The sequence below is a fragment of the Emys orbicularis genome, chromosome 2, assembly GCF_028017835.1.
Source record: "Emys orbicularis isolate rEmyOrb1 chromosome 2, rEmyOrb1.hap1, whole genome shotgun sequence".
In the NCBI taxonomy this organism is placed as follows: Eukaryota; Metazoa; Chordata; order Testudines; family Emydidae; genus Emys; species Emys orbicularis.
Window position 1 is genome coordinate 256,254,791 of NC_088684.1, and position 18,825 is coordinate 256,273,615.

At 48.9% G+C, this 18,825-nt stretch overlaps 1 protein-coding gene across 2 annotated transcripts in view; it reads left to right on the top strand.

The window, feature by feature from the left end:
• The window catches only part of SLC25A40 (solute carrier family 25 member 40), an 86,459-nt gene that overhangs the window by 58,574 nt on the left and 9,060 nt on the right, over positions 1 to 18,825 (top strand). For both annotated transcript variants that reach the window (XM_065399508.1, XM_065399509.1), the window contains exon 10: positions 8,218 to 8,298. In XM_065399508.1, coding sequence (XP_065255580.1) covers positions 8,218 to 8,298 — 81 coding nt within the window. The remainder of the gene's footprint in view (positions 1 to 8,217; positions 8,299 to 18,825) is intronic.

Here is an 18,825-nt window from a genome sequence, read left to right on the forward strand (position 1 = left end):
CTGCATAAACTCTTGAGCAATAGTCAACATGGTTTCTGTAAAGGGAAATCGTGTCTTACTAATCTATTAGAGTTCTTTGAAGGGGTCAACAAACATGTGGACAAGGGGGATCCGGTGGACATAGTGTACTTAGATTTCCAGAAAGCCTTTGACAAGGTCCCTCACCAAAGGCTCTTACGTAAATTAAGCTGTCATGGGATAAAAGGGAAGGTCCTTTCATGGATTGAGAACTGGTTAAAGGACAGGGAACAAAGGGTAGGAATTAATGGTAAATTCTCAGAATGGAGAGGGGTAACTAGTGGTGTTCCCCAAGGGTCAGTCCTAGGACCTATCCTATTCAATTTATTCATAAATGATCTGGAGAAAGGGGTAAACAGTGAGGTGGCAAAGTTTGCAGATGATACTAAACTACTCAAGATAGTTAAGACCAAAGCAGATTGTGAAGAACTTCAAAAAGATCTCACAAAACTAAGTGATTGGGCAACAAAACGGCAAATGAAATTTAATGTGGATAAATGTAAAGTAATGCACATTGGAAAAAATAACCCCAACTATACATACAACATGATGGGGGCTAATTTAGCTACAACGAGTCAGGAAAAAGATCTTGGCGTCATCGTGGATAGTTCTCTAAAGATGTCCACGCAGTGTGCAGAGGCGGTCAAAAAAGCAAACAGGATGTTAGGAATCATTAAAAAGGGGATAGAGAATAAGACTGAGAATATATTATTGCCCTTATATAAATCCATGGTTCGCCCACATCTCGAATACTGTGTACAGATGTGGTCTCCTCACCTCAAAAAAGATATTCTAGCACTAGAAAAGGTTCAGAAAAGAGCAACTAAAATGATTAAGGGTTTAGAGAGGGTCCCATATGAGGAAAGATTAAAGAGGCTAGGACTCTTCAGTTTGGAAAAGAGAAGACTAAGGGGGGACATGATAGAGGTATATAAAATCATGAGTGATGTTGAGAAAGTGGATAAGGAAAAGTTATTTACTTATTCCCATAATACAAGAACTAGGGGTCACCAAAAGAAATTAATAGGCAGCAGGTTTAAAACAAATAAAAGGAAGTTCTTCTTCACGCAGCGCACAGTCAACTTGTGGAACTCCTTACCTGAGGAGGTTGTGAAGGCTAGGACTATAACAATGTTTAAAAGGGGACTGGATAAATTCATGGTGGCTAAGTCCATAAATGGCTATTAGCCAGGATGGGTAAGAATGGTGTCCCTAGCCTCTGTTCGTCAGAGGATGGAGATGGATGGCAGGAGAGAGATCACTTGATCATTGCCTGTTAGGTTCACTCCCCCTGGGGCACCTGGCATTGGCCACTGTCGGTAGACAGATACTGGGCTAGATGGACCTTTGGTCTGACCCAGTACGGCCTTTCTTATGTTCTTATGTTCTTATGTTCTTATGCATCCAGAAGTGTGTTGTGTTCCTAGTCCCCTTTCAAGTCAGGGCTGGAAAGCATCTTCAGCTGGGCCTCATATTTCCTTCAAATCTGAAGAGCACTTTTGCTGCGTATATGGGCGTGGGTTTGTTTTGATTAAGTCCCTGGTGAAAAACCCACATTCTACCACTTTGGTGCTATAGGACAATGAGAACAGTATGTCAAGAGCAAAATATCATGAAAGACAGATGGTCTGTTTAAGATCTTTCTTAAATGTGGATGTGCACACTGTGTTGTGGATTTGATAGTGTAAGTGTAATTTTAGAGGCAACCAATGGCATAGGGCACTATATTTTCCCCCCCACACTCAGTACCTGCATAAAGTGATCTTGTAGATTCAGTTTGCCACAAGAGGCCAGTTTTTTCTTGTTTCTTAAATCACTAGGACAGTATTATCTATTGTTCACTAAACTAAAGGTAACTGCACACTACAAAAAGCAAAGTTTATAACTAAAGTTTCAGTATAGGTAAATATGCAGTTTAGTTTAATGTACTTGAACATCAGAATTAATACATTGTATGAATGGTATTGTCATGGTTACAGGGCAAGCTACATTTAGACCCTTTTTAGTCCCTGTTAAGTGTACCCTTAGAGTGACAAGTTTTGCTACCTTCACCCCTCTCTGGGTGGAACCACATGGTTCAGGCAATCAAGGACTGGATTTCTGAGCAGCAATCCCCCCATTTACCAACTGCGTTTTCCCAACAGGCCCAGCTGTGTTTGACATCTGTAAGCCCTTTTCCTCTGGGCCCTGTGACAGCAGCTGATTCAAGTGACACAAAAACTGTTTCTTTAAAGTATATTTATTTGTCAAAAGGAATACAGTGTCTAGGAAAATGGGTTTGTGACCGGGGTCCCAGTGCGGGCCAGCTGAGGTCACTCAATTAGGGTGAATTGCAAAGAATGAGGCAGATAATCCCCAGAGCTGGTGGATATTTTCAATATTTAGATTTAGCAAGCCAGCATAAAACAGCTTCTTTATTACATCCCTTGTTGCCCAGAAACCAACAACACAGTTCCCTTGAAGTAACCCAGCCTCAGGCCTCCATCCAGGTACTCAAATCAAATATGGTGAAGATTTCTGAAAATCTTATTTCATCCTATAGAAGAAAAGGTGCTACCAATCCCAAAGGATAGGACACATTACATCCCAGGATATTGAATAGTCCAGATCTTACCCGAATACACACATACAGCCAATTCTTATTAACTAAACTAAAATTTATTTTAAAAAAAATAGAGAGAGTATGGTTAAAAGATCAATATATATATAGACATGAGTTCAATTTTTGAGGTTCAGATTCATAGCAAAGATGGTGTGCTTTGTAGTTGCAAAGAGTTCCTTTAGAATTTAGTTAATAAGTTATAGTCCAATGTCCGATATCCTCTTCAGGGAGTACCAGCATAACTGGGACCTCAATCTTGTGACTCAAACTTCCCCTGATAAAACTTAAGCAGATCTGCGATAAGAAGGATTGGAACTGAAGGATCTTTTATACAATATCAGGCCTTCTTTAACAAGTTGGAGTCCCTCGGGGAACAATAGGTAATCAGGGTGTCTTTGAAGTGGGTCCATCACCAGTACTTAGCTATATGACCCAGGCACCGGGGATCCTGCTCCCAGCACGTTGTCTTCAGCGCGGAGTGCTCTGGTGCCATCTTCGAAGGATCCAGCGCCAAAGAAAGATGCTAGCAAGGAAGCTAGGCACCGTCATGGAACCTCTCAGGGTCATTCCAGCCTTTGGCACCGGTCCCAATCACTGGTGCAGAAGAAAAAGAGGTCAGAGAGAGGTCGCTCTCCCTCGGCAAAACCCAGGGACCAGCCACCAGTGGCACCTCAGTCGGGCCATGGCTCGGGAACTCAGAGTGGGGCCACATTGAGTCCTGCCCAAGCAAGGCAGTCAAGTCTGGGCCTGTCTCGCTCACCGCACCCATTGGATCATCTACGACTCCCGTTCACCCCGGAGGCTTTTGAGGCAGCACAGGACCTATTGAGGCTCACGGTGCCGTTCTCGCCACCAAGACAGGAGAGTGTCTCGGCACCGCAGGTTCCATCTTGACCCCCTGTGCACACTAAGGGAAAGCCGGTGATGATGGCACGCTGATCCCCATCACCTCGGCACCCATCTGCTCCAGCTCCACCATCCAGAGAGCGCAGTCGGTCCCCTGCTTCTCAATGCTCTAACTTGAGAGGAGCAGCGCCACTCTGGTCCTCCTACTCGGAGTCGGACTCATACCGTTCCAGCTATAGCAGTAGCAGATCCTCCTCCTCACGGCACCATAGGCAGTCCCGCCCGATGCAGTGGGCCCCTCAGTGGCAAAATCCACAGCAGTAGCCCTTTTGGACTCCATGGGGTTTCCATCAAGCCCAGGGTTGGAGCCAGGGGTCCCACTCAGGTGCAGCATCTGTGGCTCCGCGACATTCGTTCGACCACAGTTGGCACTGGAGCTAGTGGCTTGGGCGTTAACACTGGCATCTCTGGTGCCATTCTCGGAACCGGCGCCAAGTGCAGCACCAGCACCGGAGGTATCAGTGGCCCCGATTGCAGCTTTGGCGCAAAACACACTCTCAGCACCTACAACGGCACCGACAACGCCTCCGTCATTGGCGCCAACTGTCACAGCGCCCACAGGAACCCTGGCGCTCATGCTGCACTAGGCACCAGCACCGGCAGGGGGCCCGACGTCGGCACCGACACCTGTGCCTTTCGCACCTGCAGGACCAGACCAACCTACTGCTTTTCCCATGGGGTCAAGAGATCCCTCAGGCGGGGACGGTAGGGAGCAACCACCTACCCTGGTGGTCTCCTCCTCCTCCTCACCAAATGAGGCCCTAGCGGGCACTTTAGTAGCCCCAGCTCTGGAAGACTCCAGATATTGCAGCAGCTGCTGCGCTGGGTCGCCTAGGGTCTGGGCATTAAGGTGGAGGAAGTTGTGGATGATGCGGACCCTATGGTGGACATCCTGGCTCCCTCTGGCCCTACCCGTATCGCCTTACTGCTAATAAAAACAATAACGGACATGACCAAGACCCTTTGGCAGACCCCGGCCTTGCTGCCACCTACAGCCAAGTGCAATGAGCGCCGGTACTTTATGCCCTCCAGGGGCTATGAACACCTCTATTCCCACCCCGAGCCTGATTCCCTGGTGGTGGCTGCCACTAACCAGCGGGAAAGACAAGGATTTCAAGGCCCTTTGCCCAAGAATAGGGATGCCAAAAATTAGACCTTTTAAGGCAACAGGTTACTCCACAGGGGGACTGCAACTCCGTATATCCAACCAACAGGCTGTCAGCAGATACTCCTACAATGCCTGCTCAGCGATGACTAAATTTATGGAGTTGCTCCCCTCGGACTCCTGTGCCGAATTTTCGGCTTTGGTTGAGGAAGGGAGACTGATCTCCAGGGCCTCCCTTCAGGCGGCACTGGACGGGGCAGATGCGGCAGCCATGGCTACTGGTGTGGCTATGAGAAGGGGCTCGTAGCTCCAGGTTTCTGGCCTCCCCTACGAGGTACAGCAAACTGTTCAAGACCTGCCTTTTGAGGGTGAGACTCTCTTCTCAAAGAAAATGGACAAAAAGCTTAACAGCCTTAAAGATTCCAGAGCCACCCTCAGGTCCCTGGGCCTCTATACTCCTTTGACACAGTGGAGACATTTCCATCCACAGCCCCAGCAGTGGTTTGTTCAGCAGAACCTCCAAGTTGGGTCCAGAAGGTGGAATCGGAACGGCAGGAGAAGGCCGCGCCAACCTTCTGTCCAGTGCTTGGGACAACCCACGCCATCTTCAGGGCCCAAGCCGGCCTTTTGAAGGCATGGGCGAGGATGGTGAACCACACCTAACAATGGATCCATCCCGAATGACCTTCTCCTCCCGACTGTCCCCTTTCTATCGTGCATGGTCCCGTCTCACCGCGGACCGATGAGTGCTCTGCTCGATAGAGAGGGGATACTCCATCCAATTCTGTACCCTCCCGCCCTTTCACCCCCCTTCCCCGTCCCCCTTCAGGGACCCTTTTCACGAGCAGCTCCTTATCCAGGAGGTACCGTCGCTCCTATCTTTAGGGGCAGTGGAGGAGGTTCCTCAGGAGCACAGGGGCGAGGGCTTTTACTCCCGGTATTTCTTAATACCAAAAGCCAAAGGTGGCCTCAGGCCCATCCTGGACCTGTGAGAATTCAACAAGTTTGTGAAGAAACTCAAGTTCCGCATGGTCTCTCTGGCCTCCATCATTCTCTCATTGGATCCAGTAGACTGGTATGCCGCCTTCGACTTGAAGGATGCGTACTTTCATATTGCGATCACCCACCCCTCAGGTTCGTGGTGAACAAAACCCTCTACCAATTTACAGTCCTCCTGTTCGGCCTGTCAGCAGCACCTTATGTTTTCACCAAGTACATGGCAGTCGTCGCTGCATTTCTGCGCAGGCACCGGGTACAGGTGTTTCCTTACCTCAACGACTGACTGATCAAGGGCTGCTCCAAGACCTAGCCGCCATCTCGGCCTTTCAGCCAGCCATGGAGGGCCGCTCTGTGTTTGCTAACCCGATGGTCAGCCGGTTTTTAAAAGGGCTTGACAGGCTATACCTAACGTCTGTCAGCCTGTCCCTGTCTGGGACCTCAACCTGGTCCTCTCTAGGCTCATGGGACGCCCCTTTGAACCATTAGTGACATGCTCCCTGCTCTCTCTCTCTTACAAGGTGGCGTTCATGGTAGCGGTAACCTAGGCCAGGATGGTGTCGGAGCTCAGGGCCCTAACATCAGAGCCTCCCTACACCGTGTTCTATAAGGACAAGGTTCAGCTCAGGCCCCATCCTGCTTTCCTCCTGAAGGTTGTGTCGCAGTTTCACATCAACCAGGACATCTTTCTCCCGCTGTTCTACCCTAAACCGCATTCTAGAGGCAGGGAGCAGAGACTCCACTCACTAGAAGTTCGCAGGGCGCTAGCTTTCTACATCGAAAGAACAAAGCCATTGAGAAAATCGGTCCAGCTGTTCATGGCGGTAGCAGACAGAATGAAGGGCCTACCTGTGTCCTCACAATGCATTTAGTCATGGATCACATCCAGCATATACAAGTGCTACAACCTGGTGGGGGTTCCCGCACCCCCAATCACTGCACACTCCACCAAGGCGCAGGCTTCATCAACAGCATTCCTCACTCAGATTCCTACTTAGGAAATCTGCAGAGCAGTGACATAGTCCTCCATCCACACTTTTACCACACATTATGTGATTACACAACAGGCCAAGACGATGCAGCCTTCGACGAGCAGTGCTTCAATCAGTGGATGACTCCGACCCCGCCTCCTGAACTTGGACTTGTGAGTCACCTGATTGGAATTGACATGAACAAGCACTCGATGTGTTGTTCATGTCCATTCCAATACTTACCCTCCATACCCCTCTGTTGGAGTTCTGGCAAGAAGGAACTGAGGGGGTGCAAGGTTGGCAGGGCTGTATATTGGACACCATGAAGGCGCGACTCCAGGGAGCGCCCAGGCCGACCCTACGGTTGCCGCTAGGGGAAAAATCATCCAGCTACTGTCAGGGGCGGCACCAGCGCACCAAGCGCGTGCCTGGGGCGGCAAGCCGCGGGGAGCGGCCTGCCGGTTGCTGTGAGGGTGGCAGTCAGGCAGCCTTCGGCGGCATGCCTGAGAGAGGTCTGCCGGTTCCGCCGCTTTGGCGGCAATTCGGTGGTGGGTACGCCAAAGGCGCGGGACCGGTGGACCTCCCGCAGGCATGCCGCAGAATCCCCGTTACCAGCGGATCTCCCGCAGGCGTGCCGCTGAAGCCTGCCTCACTTCCGTGCTTGGGGCAGCAAAATACATAGAGCCGCCCCTGGCTACTGTGCACATGCGCATGCACACACCTGATTGGAATGGACATGAACAACATATTTTAAAGAACAACAGTTACCAGAAGGTGAGTAACATTTTTTTTATCTCTGAATTATCAGAATACAGCATAGACAGGGACTGTTGATTACATTGTTGACCACTACCCATATATATGTAAATACACAGAAGCACAAACATTATCTCCCCACATGTCTTTAAGGGTTGAATTTGAGTCATTTATTCTGCAGGATGTTTAACCCTTTCTGGCCATGCATCACAGGGTTAAAACAAAAAAGAATTCTGTACGCGTGTTTCTTTACCTAGGCTTAACCTCTCTATCCATAGCTCAGTTAGGCCCACTGTATTTCCATCTCTGAACCGGTAGAGCTAACCTGCTTTTTGCAGTTTGTTTGTATCTGTCTGCCAGAGGTTCATTTCTAGCCAGTACTGCTGACAATCCACTCAGTCCCTTTCCTTCCTGGGCCAGCACCTTTAAGGCTTAGGATCACCTTTGATCCTAGGCTTTTGGCCTTGAACAGAGTAAACCAGGCCAGCCTTATGGGAGCAAAGCAGGAGCATTCCCCAATTTATAATTTCCCCATCTTTATCTTTGCCACTATTTTTTTTTCTGGTTTGCTTCTCCCTTAGCAGCCTTCTTGGATTTAACTCATTGCAGTCAGGCAGGATAATATCTAACAGATAAATTGAGGTCCATGTGATACTTATGAAATAATAAAACAACTCCTTCATTTTCCATCAGTATGTCCAAAATTAATGTAAAATGAATTTAAAATGTGACTAAAATAAAAACAGCTAGTGCATTTGATTGATGTGATCCCTCTGATTTTCAAGAGTATTTATTACTTTTCTGTGGTGGTATTAATTTGTATACTATTTAATTCACACTTTATTTTGTTGTACTCTATCTAGTATCACAGAAGAGGTCCACATCAACATGGACAGTAATGAAGAGAATTGTTGCTGAGCATGGGTTTACTGGATTATTTGCTGGTAACTGTTTTAATATATTTCCAAGAAAAAAGGAAATTAAGTGGATTTAATCATTAACAAGTTTTTATAGAATCAAACATGTGCAAGATAAAAAATACTCATGTCCTTCCACATGAATGTTGTTAGCTGTGGAGCAGTCATGAAATATACACCTCTACCTCGATATAACGCTGTCCTCGGGAGCCAAAAAAGCTTACCGCGTTATAGGTGAAACCGCGTTATATCGAACTTGCTTTGATCCACTGGAGTGCGCAGCGCTCCCCCCCCGGAGCACTGCTTTACAGCGTTATATCCGAATTTGCGTTATATCGGGTCGCGTTATATCGGGGTAGAGGTGTATATGCAATTCTAGCCAACTCTTAATTGAGAGATTATCAATTAAGATGTCTAACAGTGTCTAAGGACAGAGGTGGTTTATTTTTCAAGCATGTGACAATTAGCATGTAGCACATGTATCAGTTATATCAATTAATTTAGTTTTAATTATTTTCCCAAATTGTCACTGACAGGAAAGTGGTGTGAAAAGTTCTGCAGCTAAAGAATTATGAAAAACAAAACAAGAAAGTGTTTTATGTCCAGTTATTAGATAGGGAGAAAAGGTAGTTTTTGCAAGTGAAAATAGCTTTTCCAGCCGGTGAGAGATACAATTTGTAAAGCAAACAGAGAACTAAGACAGAACTGGAAACACATAAGAACTCTGTTCTTTGGGGGCAAGGGAGATCCAACTCTCTTTAGGGGCTCAGTGAGGGTCTAATTTTATTGTGGGTTAAGTGTGATTTATCTCCTACCAGTCACTACTACTTCCGCATCAATGCTAGGAACATGCAGCCCCACATGACCCCCCGTTTTTAGTTCTATTTTTTCTCAGTAACTCTTTTGATATTCTGTCTTCAGAAACAAAGCTGCAGCTTCAACAGCCTTTTCTGTCTGCAGTCATAAGCGTTTAAGGAAGTTTTGCTGAGATCTTGATTTGCATCTGAGTAGAAAGGTGGTAGCTAGGAATCGAGTTTACTATGGTAAATCACTCTGGACAGTTGCTGGCTTGTAGGATACTGCAGGCTAATGAATTCCAGAAGGCCCAAAACAGAATCAGGAAGATTACGTAACATCATTGAAAGTTGGGCTTTTGTGTCATGATGCTTTGAGGGAGGGCTAGAATATGCCACAGTCATATTATGGCCTTGTATTACTAAACCCACAAGGCAGGAGTGGTGGTATTGGATGCTCCATATAACTCTGGAACATCAGTTTTTACAGCACCACTGGCTTCAGTTTATTTGTTTAAAAAGGCACACTATCAGAATAAAAAAATCATACTAAAAATCCTCATCTTTATCACATGAAATTACTAAAACGGAAAACGTGGTGGTTCTTCGAGAGCCTGCTCATGTACATTCTATGTTAGATGCATGTGTGCCGTGTGCATAGTCGCCAGAGATTTTTCCCTAAATGGTATCCATCGGCCCAGCTCTAGCATCCTCTGGTGCCGCATGCTTAAGCACCAGTATAAGGGGGCCCAGCTGGCCCTGCACTGTCTCAGTTCCTTCTTACATAAGAATGGCCACACTGGGTCAGACCAAAGGTCCATCCAGCCCAGTATCCTGTCTGCCGACAGTGGCCAATGCCAGGTGCCCCAGAGGGAGTGAACCTAACAGGTAATGATCAAGTGATCTCTCTCCTGCCATCCATCTCCACCCTTTGACAAACAGAGGCTAGGGACACCATTTCTTACTCATCCTGGCTAATAGCCATTAATGGACTTAACCTTCATGAATTTATCTAGTTCTCTTTTAAACGCTATTATAGTCCTAGCCTTCACAACCTCCTCAGGCAAGGAGTTCCACAGGTTGACTGTGCGCTGTGTGAAGAAGTTCCTTTTATTTGTTTTAAAGCTGCTGCCCATTAATTTCATTTGGTGGCCCCTAGTTCTTATATTATGGGAACAAGTAAATAACTTTTCCTTATTCACTTTCTCCATACCACTCATGATTTTATATACCTCTATCATATCCCCCTTTAGTCTCCTCTTTTCCAAGCTGAAAAGTCCTAGCCTCTTTAATCTCTCCTCATATGGGACCCGTTCCAAACCCCTAATCATTTTAGTTGACCTTTTCTGAACTATTTCTAATGCCAGTATATCTTTTTTGAGATGAGGAGACCACATCTGTACGCAGTATTCAAGATGTGGGCGTACCATGGATTTATATAAGGGCAATAAGATATTCTCCATCTTATTCTCTAACCCTTTTTAAATGATTCCTAACATCCTGTTTGCTTTTTTGACTGCCGCTGCACACTGCATGGATGTCTTCAGAGAACTATCCACGATGACTCCAAGATCTCTTTCCTGATTAGTTGTAGCTAAATTAGCCCCCATCATATTGTATGTATAGTTGGGGTTATTTTTTTCCAACTTGCATTACTTTACATTTATCCACATTAAATTTCATTTGCCATTTTGTTGCCCAGTCACTTAGTTTTGTGAGATCTTTTTGAAGTTCTTCACAGTCTGCTTTGGTCTTAACTATCTTGAGCAGTTTAGTATCATCTGCAAACCTTGCCATCTCACTGTTTACCTCTTTCTCCAGATCATTTATGAATAAGTTGAATAGGGTTGGTCCTAAGACTGACCCTTGGGGAACACCACTAGTTACCCTTCTCCATTCTGAAAATTTACTATTCATTCCTACCCTTTGTTCCCTGTCTTTTAACCAGTTCTCAATCCATGAAAGTATCTTCCCTCTTATCCCATGACAACTTAATTTACGTAAGAGCCTTTGGTGAGGGACCTTGTCAAAGGCTTTTCTCTGGAACAACTTCTCTTGCCTCGGAAAGGCATTCAATCAGTGAGTCTGTTGTTCCTCTTTTCTTTCTCAAGTTTAGTTACCTTCAGTTTTATTCTTTAGCAGTAGTGTATACAGTTAGCTTAGAGGGGCATCGTCCACCCTTGGGATTGGGCATGCCCCAATCTCTGGACTTCAAACCCTGTGCCTCGTGGGGCAAGCCCATGCCGGTGATCAACCCACACTCCAGCTGTCTGAAGTGTCTGGGGAAAGCCCATGTGTGAAAGCATTGCCAGATCTGCCATGAGTTCAAGCCTTGTACAAAAAAGGACAGGGAGGCTACGCTAAGCGCCATCTTGATGGAAGCTGCACTCAGACCAGCGTCAGAGCCAAGCCAGTTGGACTCGGCACGGAGTACTTTGACATCGGTGCAGAGTGCTCCTCCAGCAGCATGGGTTTCTCGGCATAGTTCCCCTTTACCTGTGCCGAGAAAGAAGCACAAGAAACAATGGTCCAAGAGGGGATGCTCCCGGAACCGAGGAAGAACAAGCAAGGGGAGTCCAGCAGAATGCGAACTGCGTTGGGCCACTACTCCACCCCTGTTCAGCAAGCGACACCGTCGACTCTGCCCTGCTCGCAGGTGCTGTTGAATCTGGTTCAGGTCCACTGAAACCTGGGGGACACCATGGCAACGGCGGGATCGCAGTGCTGTCCCCCCTAGAGGCCTTCACAGCGGCCGAGGACCTGATGACCCTCCTGATACTGCTGACCCAGGCGAGGGAAACCGGCCCTGCCAACATCAGCGAAACTTCCCTGCTCTGGCACCAATCCCTGGATCCTCTGCACCGGCCAGTGGAAGCAAGAGGTTTGACCCCCTCCTGGTCTCCCCAAGCTGACTCGGAGTCAGAGGTAGAGTCCTGCTCCCAGTCTGTTACCCGTACCTGACATACATCCCACCAGATCCCCATGCATGCACCTGCCCCAGAGGGCAGTGGCCTATGCGGGTCCAATGGCCATTTTGGAATCCATGGGGGTTCCCCCCAGTACCGTGGCTACCTTCCAACAGTTCGTAGTCAGTGGTGCCCAAGAGAAGAGCCCCTTCGCCACACCATCCAGCACCTGATCCTGACTCCAATACTGACACTCAGGAGTTAGGCCTGTGTGATGTGGTTGGTGCAGAAGACGAGGAGGAAGGTCCCCTCTTGGTGCAGGTCTCCTCCTCCTCTTCCCCAGACGGGACTGAATGGCTCGGTGCTGCAGGATGACTTTAGAGCTCACCAGACGCTATTGAAAAGGGTGGCTTCTAACCTGGGGCTAGAGGTAGAGGTGGCTTAAAGAGTCCTCACACAGCCTGATCAACATCTTGGCCACGGCAGTCCCATCAAAGGTGGCCTTGCCCTCAACAAAGCCTTTATGGGTCCAGTCAGGTCCCTATGGCAGACCCATTCCTCTCTACCCCCTATTTCAAAAAGAGCAGAGAAGTAGTAGTATGTTCCTGCCAAGGGGTATGAATGCCTATATTCCCACCACCACCACCCCCCCTGGTCCCTTGTGGTCACAGCGGCCAACGAAAGAGACAGGCAAGGGCTGCACGGCGCAACCCCGAAGTCAAAGGACTCAAAGAAGCTGGACCTGTTTGGTAGAAAGATTTATTCTACTGGTGGGTTACAGCTCCACATCTCCAACCAGCAGGCCTTGCTTGGGAGGTAGGACTATAATGTCTGGGACTCGATGGCAGAGTTTAAGGACTCGCTGCCCCAGGAGTCCAGGCAAGTGTTCTCCGCTCTGATGGAGGAAGGCCAGACCATAGCCAGGACCTCCCTCCAGGTGGCCCTAGACGCAGCTGACATGGCAGCCAAAACAGTAGCATCGTCTGTGGTCATGAGAAGATGCTCCTGGCTCCAATCCTTGGGGTTGTCACCGGAGGTTCAACAATCCATTCAGGATCTTCTGTTTGAGGGAATCTCCCTCTTCTCTGAAAAGATGGATTAGAAACTCCAGCACCTGAAACATTCCAGGGCTCCCCTCAGATTGCTGGGCCTCTACTCTCTGGCACTTTCGAGGAAGCATTTCAGACCTCAGCAACCTGCCCGCTTCTCATCTCTGCCACCTCGCCAAGACCTGTTGAAAAAATTAAATTAAATTAAAAGCAGAGATTATAAGTGCAGGCAGTCATTCCTTTACACCTCAGCCTTGCTACTGGGCTCGAATAGATACCCAGGAGACCCCAAGCAGAACTTTGGAAGGGGTGCTCAAGAGCGTTATATCAATTTCCATTCCAGATCCTGCCCCCAACCCCCTTGTGTTTAGACTGACTCTCCTACTTCAGCTCAGCATGGTTCCTCATCACCTCAGATCATTGGGTGCTGAGTATGGTGGAGGAAGGTTACATCCTTCAGTTTTCTTCCACCTCTCCTTCCCCTCCCTGTCCCTCTCCAGGGACCCTTCTCACAAGCAACTTCTAGTCCAGGAGGTGCAAGTCCTCCTGAGGGTAGGGGCTGGAGAGAAGGTGCCTCAGAACTTGAGAGAGAGAGAGGGTTTTACTCCCGCTATTTCCTAATCCCAAAGGCCAAAGGGGGTCTTTGATCCATCCTAGACCTGCATCGCTTCAACAGCTATCTCAAGAAGCTGAGGTTTTGCATGGTCTCCCTAGTCTCCATTATTCCCTCCCTAGATCCTGGGGACTGGTACGCTGCCCTTGACCTGGAAGACACCTATTTCCACATCTCCATCTTCCAGGGTCACAGAAGGTTCCTCAGGTTCATCATAAACCAGACCCACTGTCCATTCACCAGACCCACTGTCCATTCACCATCCTCTCCTTTGGCCTGTTGGCAGCCCCTGGAGTTTTCACAAAATGCATGGCAGTGGTGGTGGTCTTCCTCAGATGGCAAGGCGTTAGAGTCTACTCATATCTTGATGACTGGCTGATCAAGGGCCAGTCCGAGGTCCAGGTGAAAGCCAGCATCAATCTGGTCCAAGTTACCTTCCATGCCCTGGGCCTATTGATAAACGAGCAAAAATCTACACTTGTCCCTGTCCAGAGGATAGAGTTTATCAGTGTGGTGCTCGATTCTACTCAAGCCAGAGCCTTCCTCTAAGAGGCTTGCTTCCAGAAAATGTCAGTTCCGATACCCAAGATAAAGGCCCACCCTGTCACGACAGCCCATTTTTGCCTCAAACTTTTAGGTCACATGGCTGTGTGCACTTACATGGTACAGCATGGCTGGCCTCAGTGTACTGACCTAGCTGCCACCACTTGGACTTGGTGTTTACAGTTCCCGCCCCAGTCCTCACTTCCCTCGACTGGAGGGGTCCCAAGCAGTGCATGCCTGCGTTCTCTTTGTCACCCCCCAATGGGCAGTATCCCTAATTTTGGATGTGTTCGATCAAGGTTGGAGGGCTCACCTTGAGCACCTCAGGACTCAGGGCCTGTGGTCTCAGGAAGAGCTCTCCTTGCACATAAATGTCAGAGAGCTCAGAGCAGTCCGCTTAGCATGCCAGGTGTTCCTACCCAAGCTCACAGGCAAAGTCTTATGAGTGCTTATGGACAACATGGCAGCCATATTTTACATCAACAGACCAGGAAGAGCGTGCATCTCCACCATGTGTCAAGAGGCCATTCACCTGTGGGACTTCTGTGTGAAACATTACATCCACCTTGAAGCTTCCCACCTTCCAGAAGCCTGGAACCTTCTGGGCAGATCATCTCAGAATGTCTTTTTCTTCTCACCACAAGTGGTCCCTTCAACCAGATCCATCTTCCAGAGGTGGGGGTGGTTCTTCGAGTGCTTGCTCATGTACATTTCAAATTACTTGTGTGTGCTCGCCAGATGCACCGGTGCCGGAAGTTTTTCCCTCAGCAATATCCATAGAGGACCGGCTCTGGTGCCCCCTGGACTGGCGCCCGCATAGCGCGGTATAAGAGGCACCGCCGGCTCCCCCCACCCTCAGTTCCTTCTTGTCACCAGTGCCATCACTGGTGACATCTGCTGCTTCGGCTAGCATTGTTTTGTTCTCTGTTCTTGAGAACTTTGAAAACCTGTAATATTGCTGTATATAGTTAGTAGTTTATTAGTTACCCTTAGTAATAGTTCTCAAACTCTTCATTAGTCCCGAACGGGACTCAGCAGGAGACGGGGCATTGCCCTGGTCCCCAGGCTTTAAGCCCTGCGATCGCTGCAAACGGACTATGCCCATCAGCGATCCACATACCAGCTGCCTAAGGTGCTTAGGCAAAGGGCACATAAGTGACAAGTGCCATATCTGCAAGTCCTTTAAACCTAGGACGAAGAAGGAGCGTGATATCCATGTGAAAGCGCTCCTAATGGAGTCGGCACTCACTCCAGCACTGGAGCAGCAGTCCGACTCCACACCGAGCACCACAGCCTCCGTGCACAGTGCTCCGCTGGCGCCATCCATGAGCTGGCACTGGTCCCCCTCCATGGCTCCAGTCAAGAAGCCGAAAAAGACTGTGCAGGAAGATCTCCTACCTCCCCTAAGGGAAAGGAGAGGGCTGGGGGCGAGCCATGACCCGTGCCATGTAGCTCAACGCATCCTTTGGGAAGTCGGACCCCAGCTCAAGTCAAGTGATGAAGCCCATCCTTGTGACTCCAGATAGCAGTGCAGGCCCCTACCAGCTTCAGGTGCCGTTGATGCCCGAAGCCCTTCAAGCAGCTCAGGAGATCCTGATACTCCTGGTGCCGCCCACACCGGCTCCAGCGGTACCCCAGTCTCAGGGAAAACCCGCGTTGGGACTTATGCGGGTGTCCCGGCTTCAGCAGCACCATTCCCTGTCGAGAGGGGCGTCCCACCATTGATTGTCCACCCGAAGCCGTCACGCCTCAGGACTAGAGAGGCAGGCCCAGTGGAGGTGTAACCATGCCTCAGTGGGTCACAACTGAGGATGCCAAATTCAGGAGGAACTGCTGAGAAATAGGGCAGATACACCTCAAGACTGGTGGCTAATCCCCCATAGGATATACCAAACCAGCAACAAAAGTAAACTTCTGTTTCACCACGCTGGCTAACAAGAAAATATAAAGGCAGTTTCCTCAGGCATTGCAGTTCTTATATCACCATCAAAAACACTGGATTCAGAGATGACTGGTTCTTTACAACTAGTCTCATCAAATAATAGGTTCTTCTGATCCCAAAAGACCAGCCACATACCCAGGTCAATATATAACTTAGATCTTACCCAAAAATCACGCTGATGCCAATCCTTTAGTATATCAAATCTAAAGGTTTATTCATTTAAAAAAAAAAGGTGAGAGTTAAAATTGGTTAAAGGAATCAGTTACATACAGTAATGGCAAAGTTGTTGGTTCAGGCTTGTAGCAGTGATGGAATAAACTGCTGACTTAAGTCAAGTCTCTGGAATACATCCATAGCTTGGATGGGTCATTCAGTCCTTTGTTCAGAGCTTCAGTTTGTAGCAAAGTTCCTCCAGAGGCAAGAAGCAGGATTGAAGACAAAATGTTTCCAGGTCATATTTTAATCAGATAACATCACAGGAGCCCTCTTCGGTCTCCGTACAGGGGACACCAATCGAGGGAATCAAGGTGTACCTCGCCGGTAGATTGGCACAGACCCTCTGAGTGGCCACCTGACAAGAACTCCTGGACTGGGCCCGACTGTCTCCAAGGACTCGGTACCGATCACAGGACCATTTGAGTATCGGAGATCGCAGATCACTGGGCCTTCATCGCCCGTCTCCAAGCAGTAGGTCGCACTAGTCAGGAAGAGCCTCCCGGCAACCAGCCCGTATTAGCTCCCAGTCCCGTTCAACGTCCCAGTACTGTTTGAGTAGCGTGAGATGTGGATCGCCAGGTCTCCGACGCAGATCCACCAAATGCTGTCGGTCCCCGAGATCCCGACCAAGACGCCCGTCTTGCTCAGACAGGTCAGCTTCAGGACGCAATGACCGGCACCAGTCGGACAAGAGCCACCGCTCCTCCCGATCCTGGTCGCCCGGTACCAACCACTCTGCTTATACCTCCGGCATGGAGTGAAGTTCCCTGACTGTGAGACAGGCCCCGGTACCTGTGGTGCAGGCTACATCATCAGCACCGAAACCTGTCCCATGGCCTCAGGCGCAGTGGCCGGCGCCATGGTACCCATGGAACCCTTGGGGGTTCACCCAACTTTCCCAGGCTGCCCAGTCAGTGTCGGGAGTCTTGGAGAGGCCAGCGGACTCGGTATCCCATCCCCCTCTGGTGCTTGAGGCTTCGGGGGGTAAAACCCCACAGGTCCAGGAGGACCCAGGGGAGCAAGCTGCTGGACCACCAATGGAAGTGGAGGTTCCTGCGGCATTGGCATTGTCCTCGTCGTCGCCAGACGAGGCTATCACAGGGCCCCCTCACCCAGTTCCTCAAAATGACACCAAAATGCACCAGAAACTTTTGAAGAGGGTCGCTTCCAACCTGGGGCTTCGGGCAGAGGAACTGGAAGAGCCCTCAGACTCTGTTTGCTCCTCGGCTCCGGCCAGGGTGGCCCTATTCCTTCATGAAGGGGTTTCCAAAATCACTAATGCCCTGTGGCAGACCCCCTCCTCCTTGGCCCCATCTCTAAGAGGGCCGAACGCAAGTACTTTATGCCAACCAAGGGACATGAGTACTTATACTCCCACCCTGCCCCCAATTCTCTTATAGTAGAGGCGGTTAACCACAAAGAGAGGCAAGGTGTGGAGAAAGAAGTGGTTCGGGACTATTTAGAAAAACTGGACGTGCACAAGTCCATGGGGCTGGATGCGCTGCATCCGAGGGTGCTAAAGGAGTTGGCGGATGAGATTGTAGAGCCATTAGCCATTATTTTTGAAAACTCATGGCGATCGGGGGAGGTCCCGGATGACTGGAAAAAGGCTAATGTAGTGCCCATCTTTAAAAAAGGGAAGAAGGAGGATTCGGGGAACTACAGGCCAGTCAGCCTCACCTCAGTCCCTGGAAAAATCATGGAGCAGGTCCTCAAGGAATCAATTATGAAACACTTAGAGGAGAGGAAAGTGATCAGGAACAGTCAACATGGATTCACCAAGGGGAAGTCGTGCCTGACTAACCTAATTGCCTTCTTTGAGGAGATAATTGGCTCTGTGGATGAGGGGAAAGCAGTGGATGTGTTATTCCTTGACTTTAGCAAAGCTTTTGATACGGTCTTCCACAGTATTCTTGCTGCCAAGTTAAAGAAGTATGGGCTGGATGAATGAACTGTAAGGTGGATAGAAAGCTGGCTAGATCGTCGGGCTCAACGGGTAGTGATCAATGGCTCCATGTCTAGTTGGCAGCCAGTTTCAAGCGGAGTGCCCCAAGGGTCAGTCCTGGGGCCGGTTTTGTTTAATATCTTTATTAATGATCTGGAGGATGGTGTGGACTGCACTCTCAGCAAGTTTGCCGATGACACTAAACTAGGAGGCGTGGTAGATACACTAGAGGGTAGGGATCGGATACAGAGGGACCTAGACAAATTAGAGGATTGGGCCAAAAGAAACCTGATGAGGTTCAACAAGGACAAGTGCAGAGTCCTGCACTTAGGACGGAAGAATCCCATGCACGGCTACAGACTAGGGACCGAATGGCTAGGTAGCAGTTCTGCAGAAAAGGACCTAGGGGTCACAGTGGACGAGAAGCTGGATATGAGTCAACAGTGTGCTCTTGTTGCCAAGAAGGCTAACGGCATTTTGGGCTGTATAAGTAGGGGCATTGCCAGCAGATCGAGGGACGTGATCGTTCCCCTTTATTCGACATTG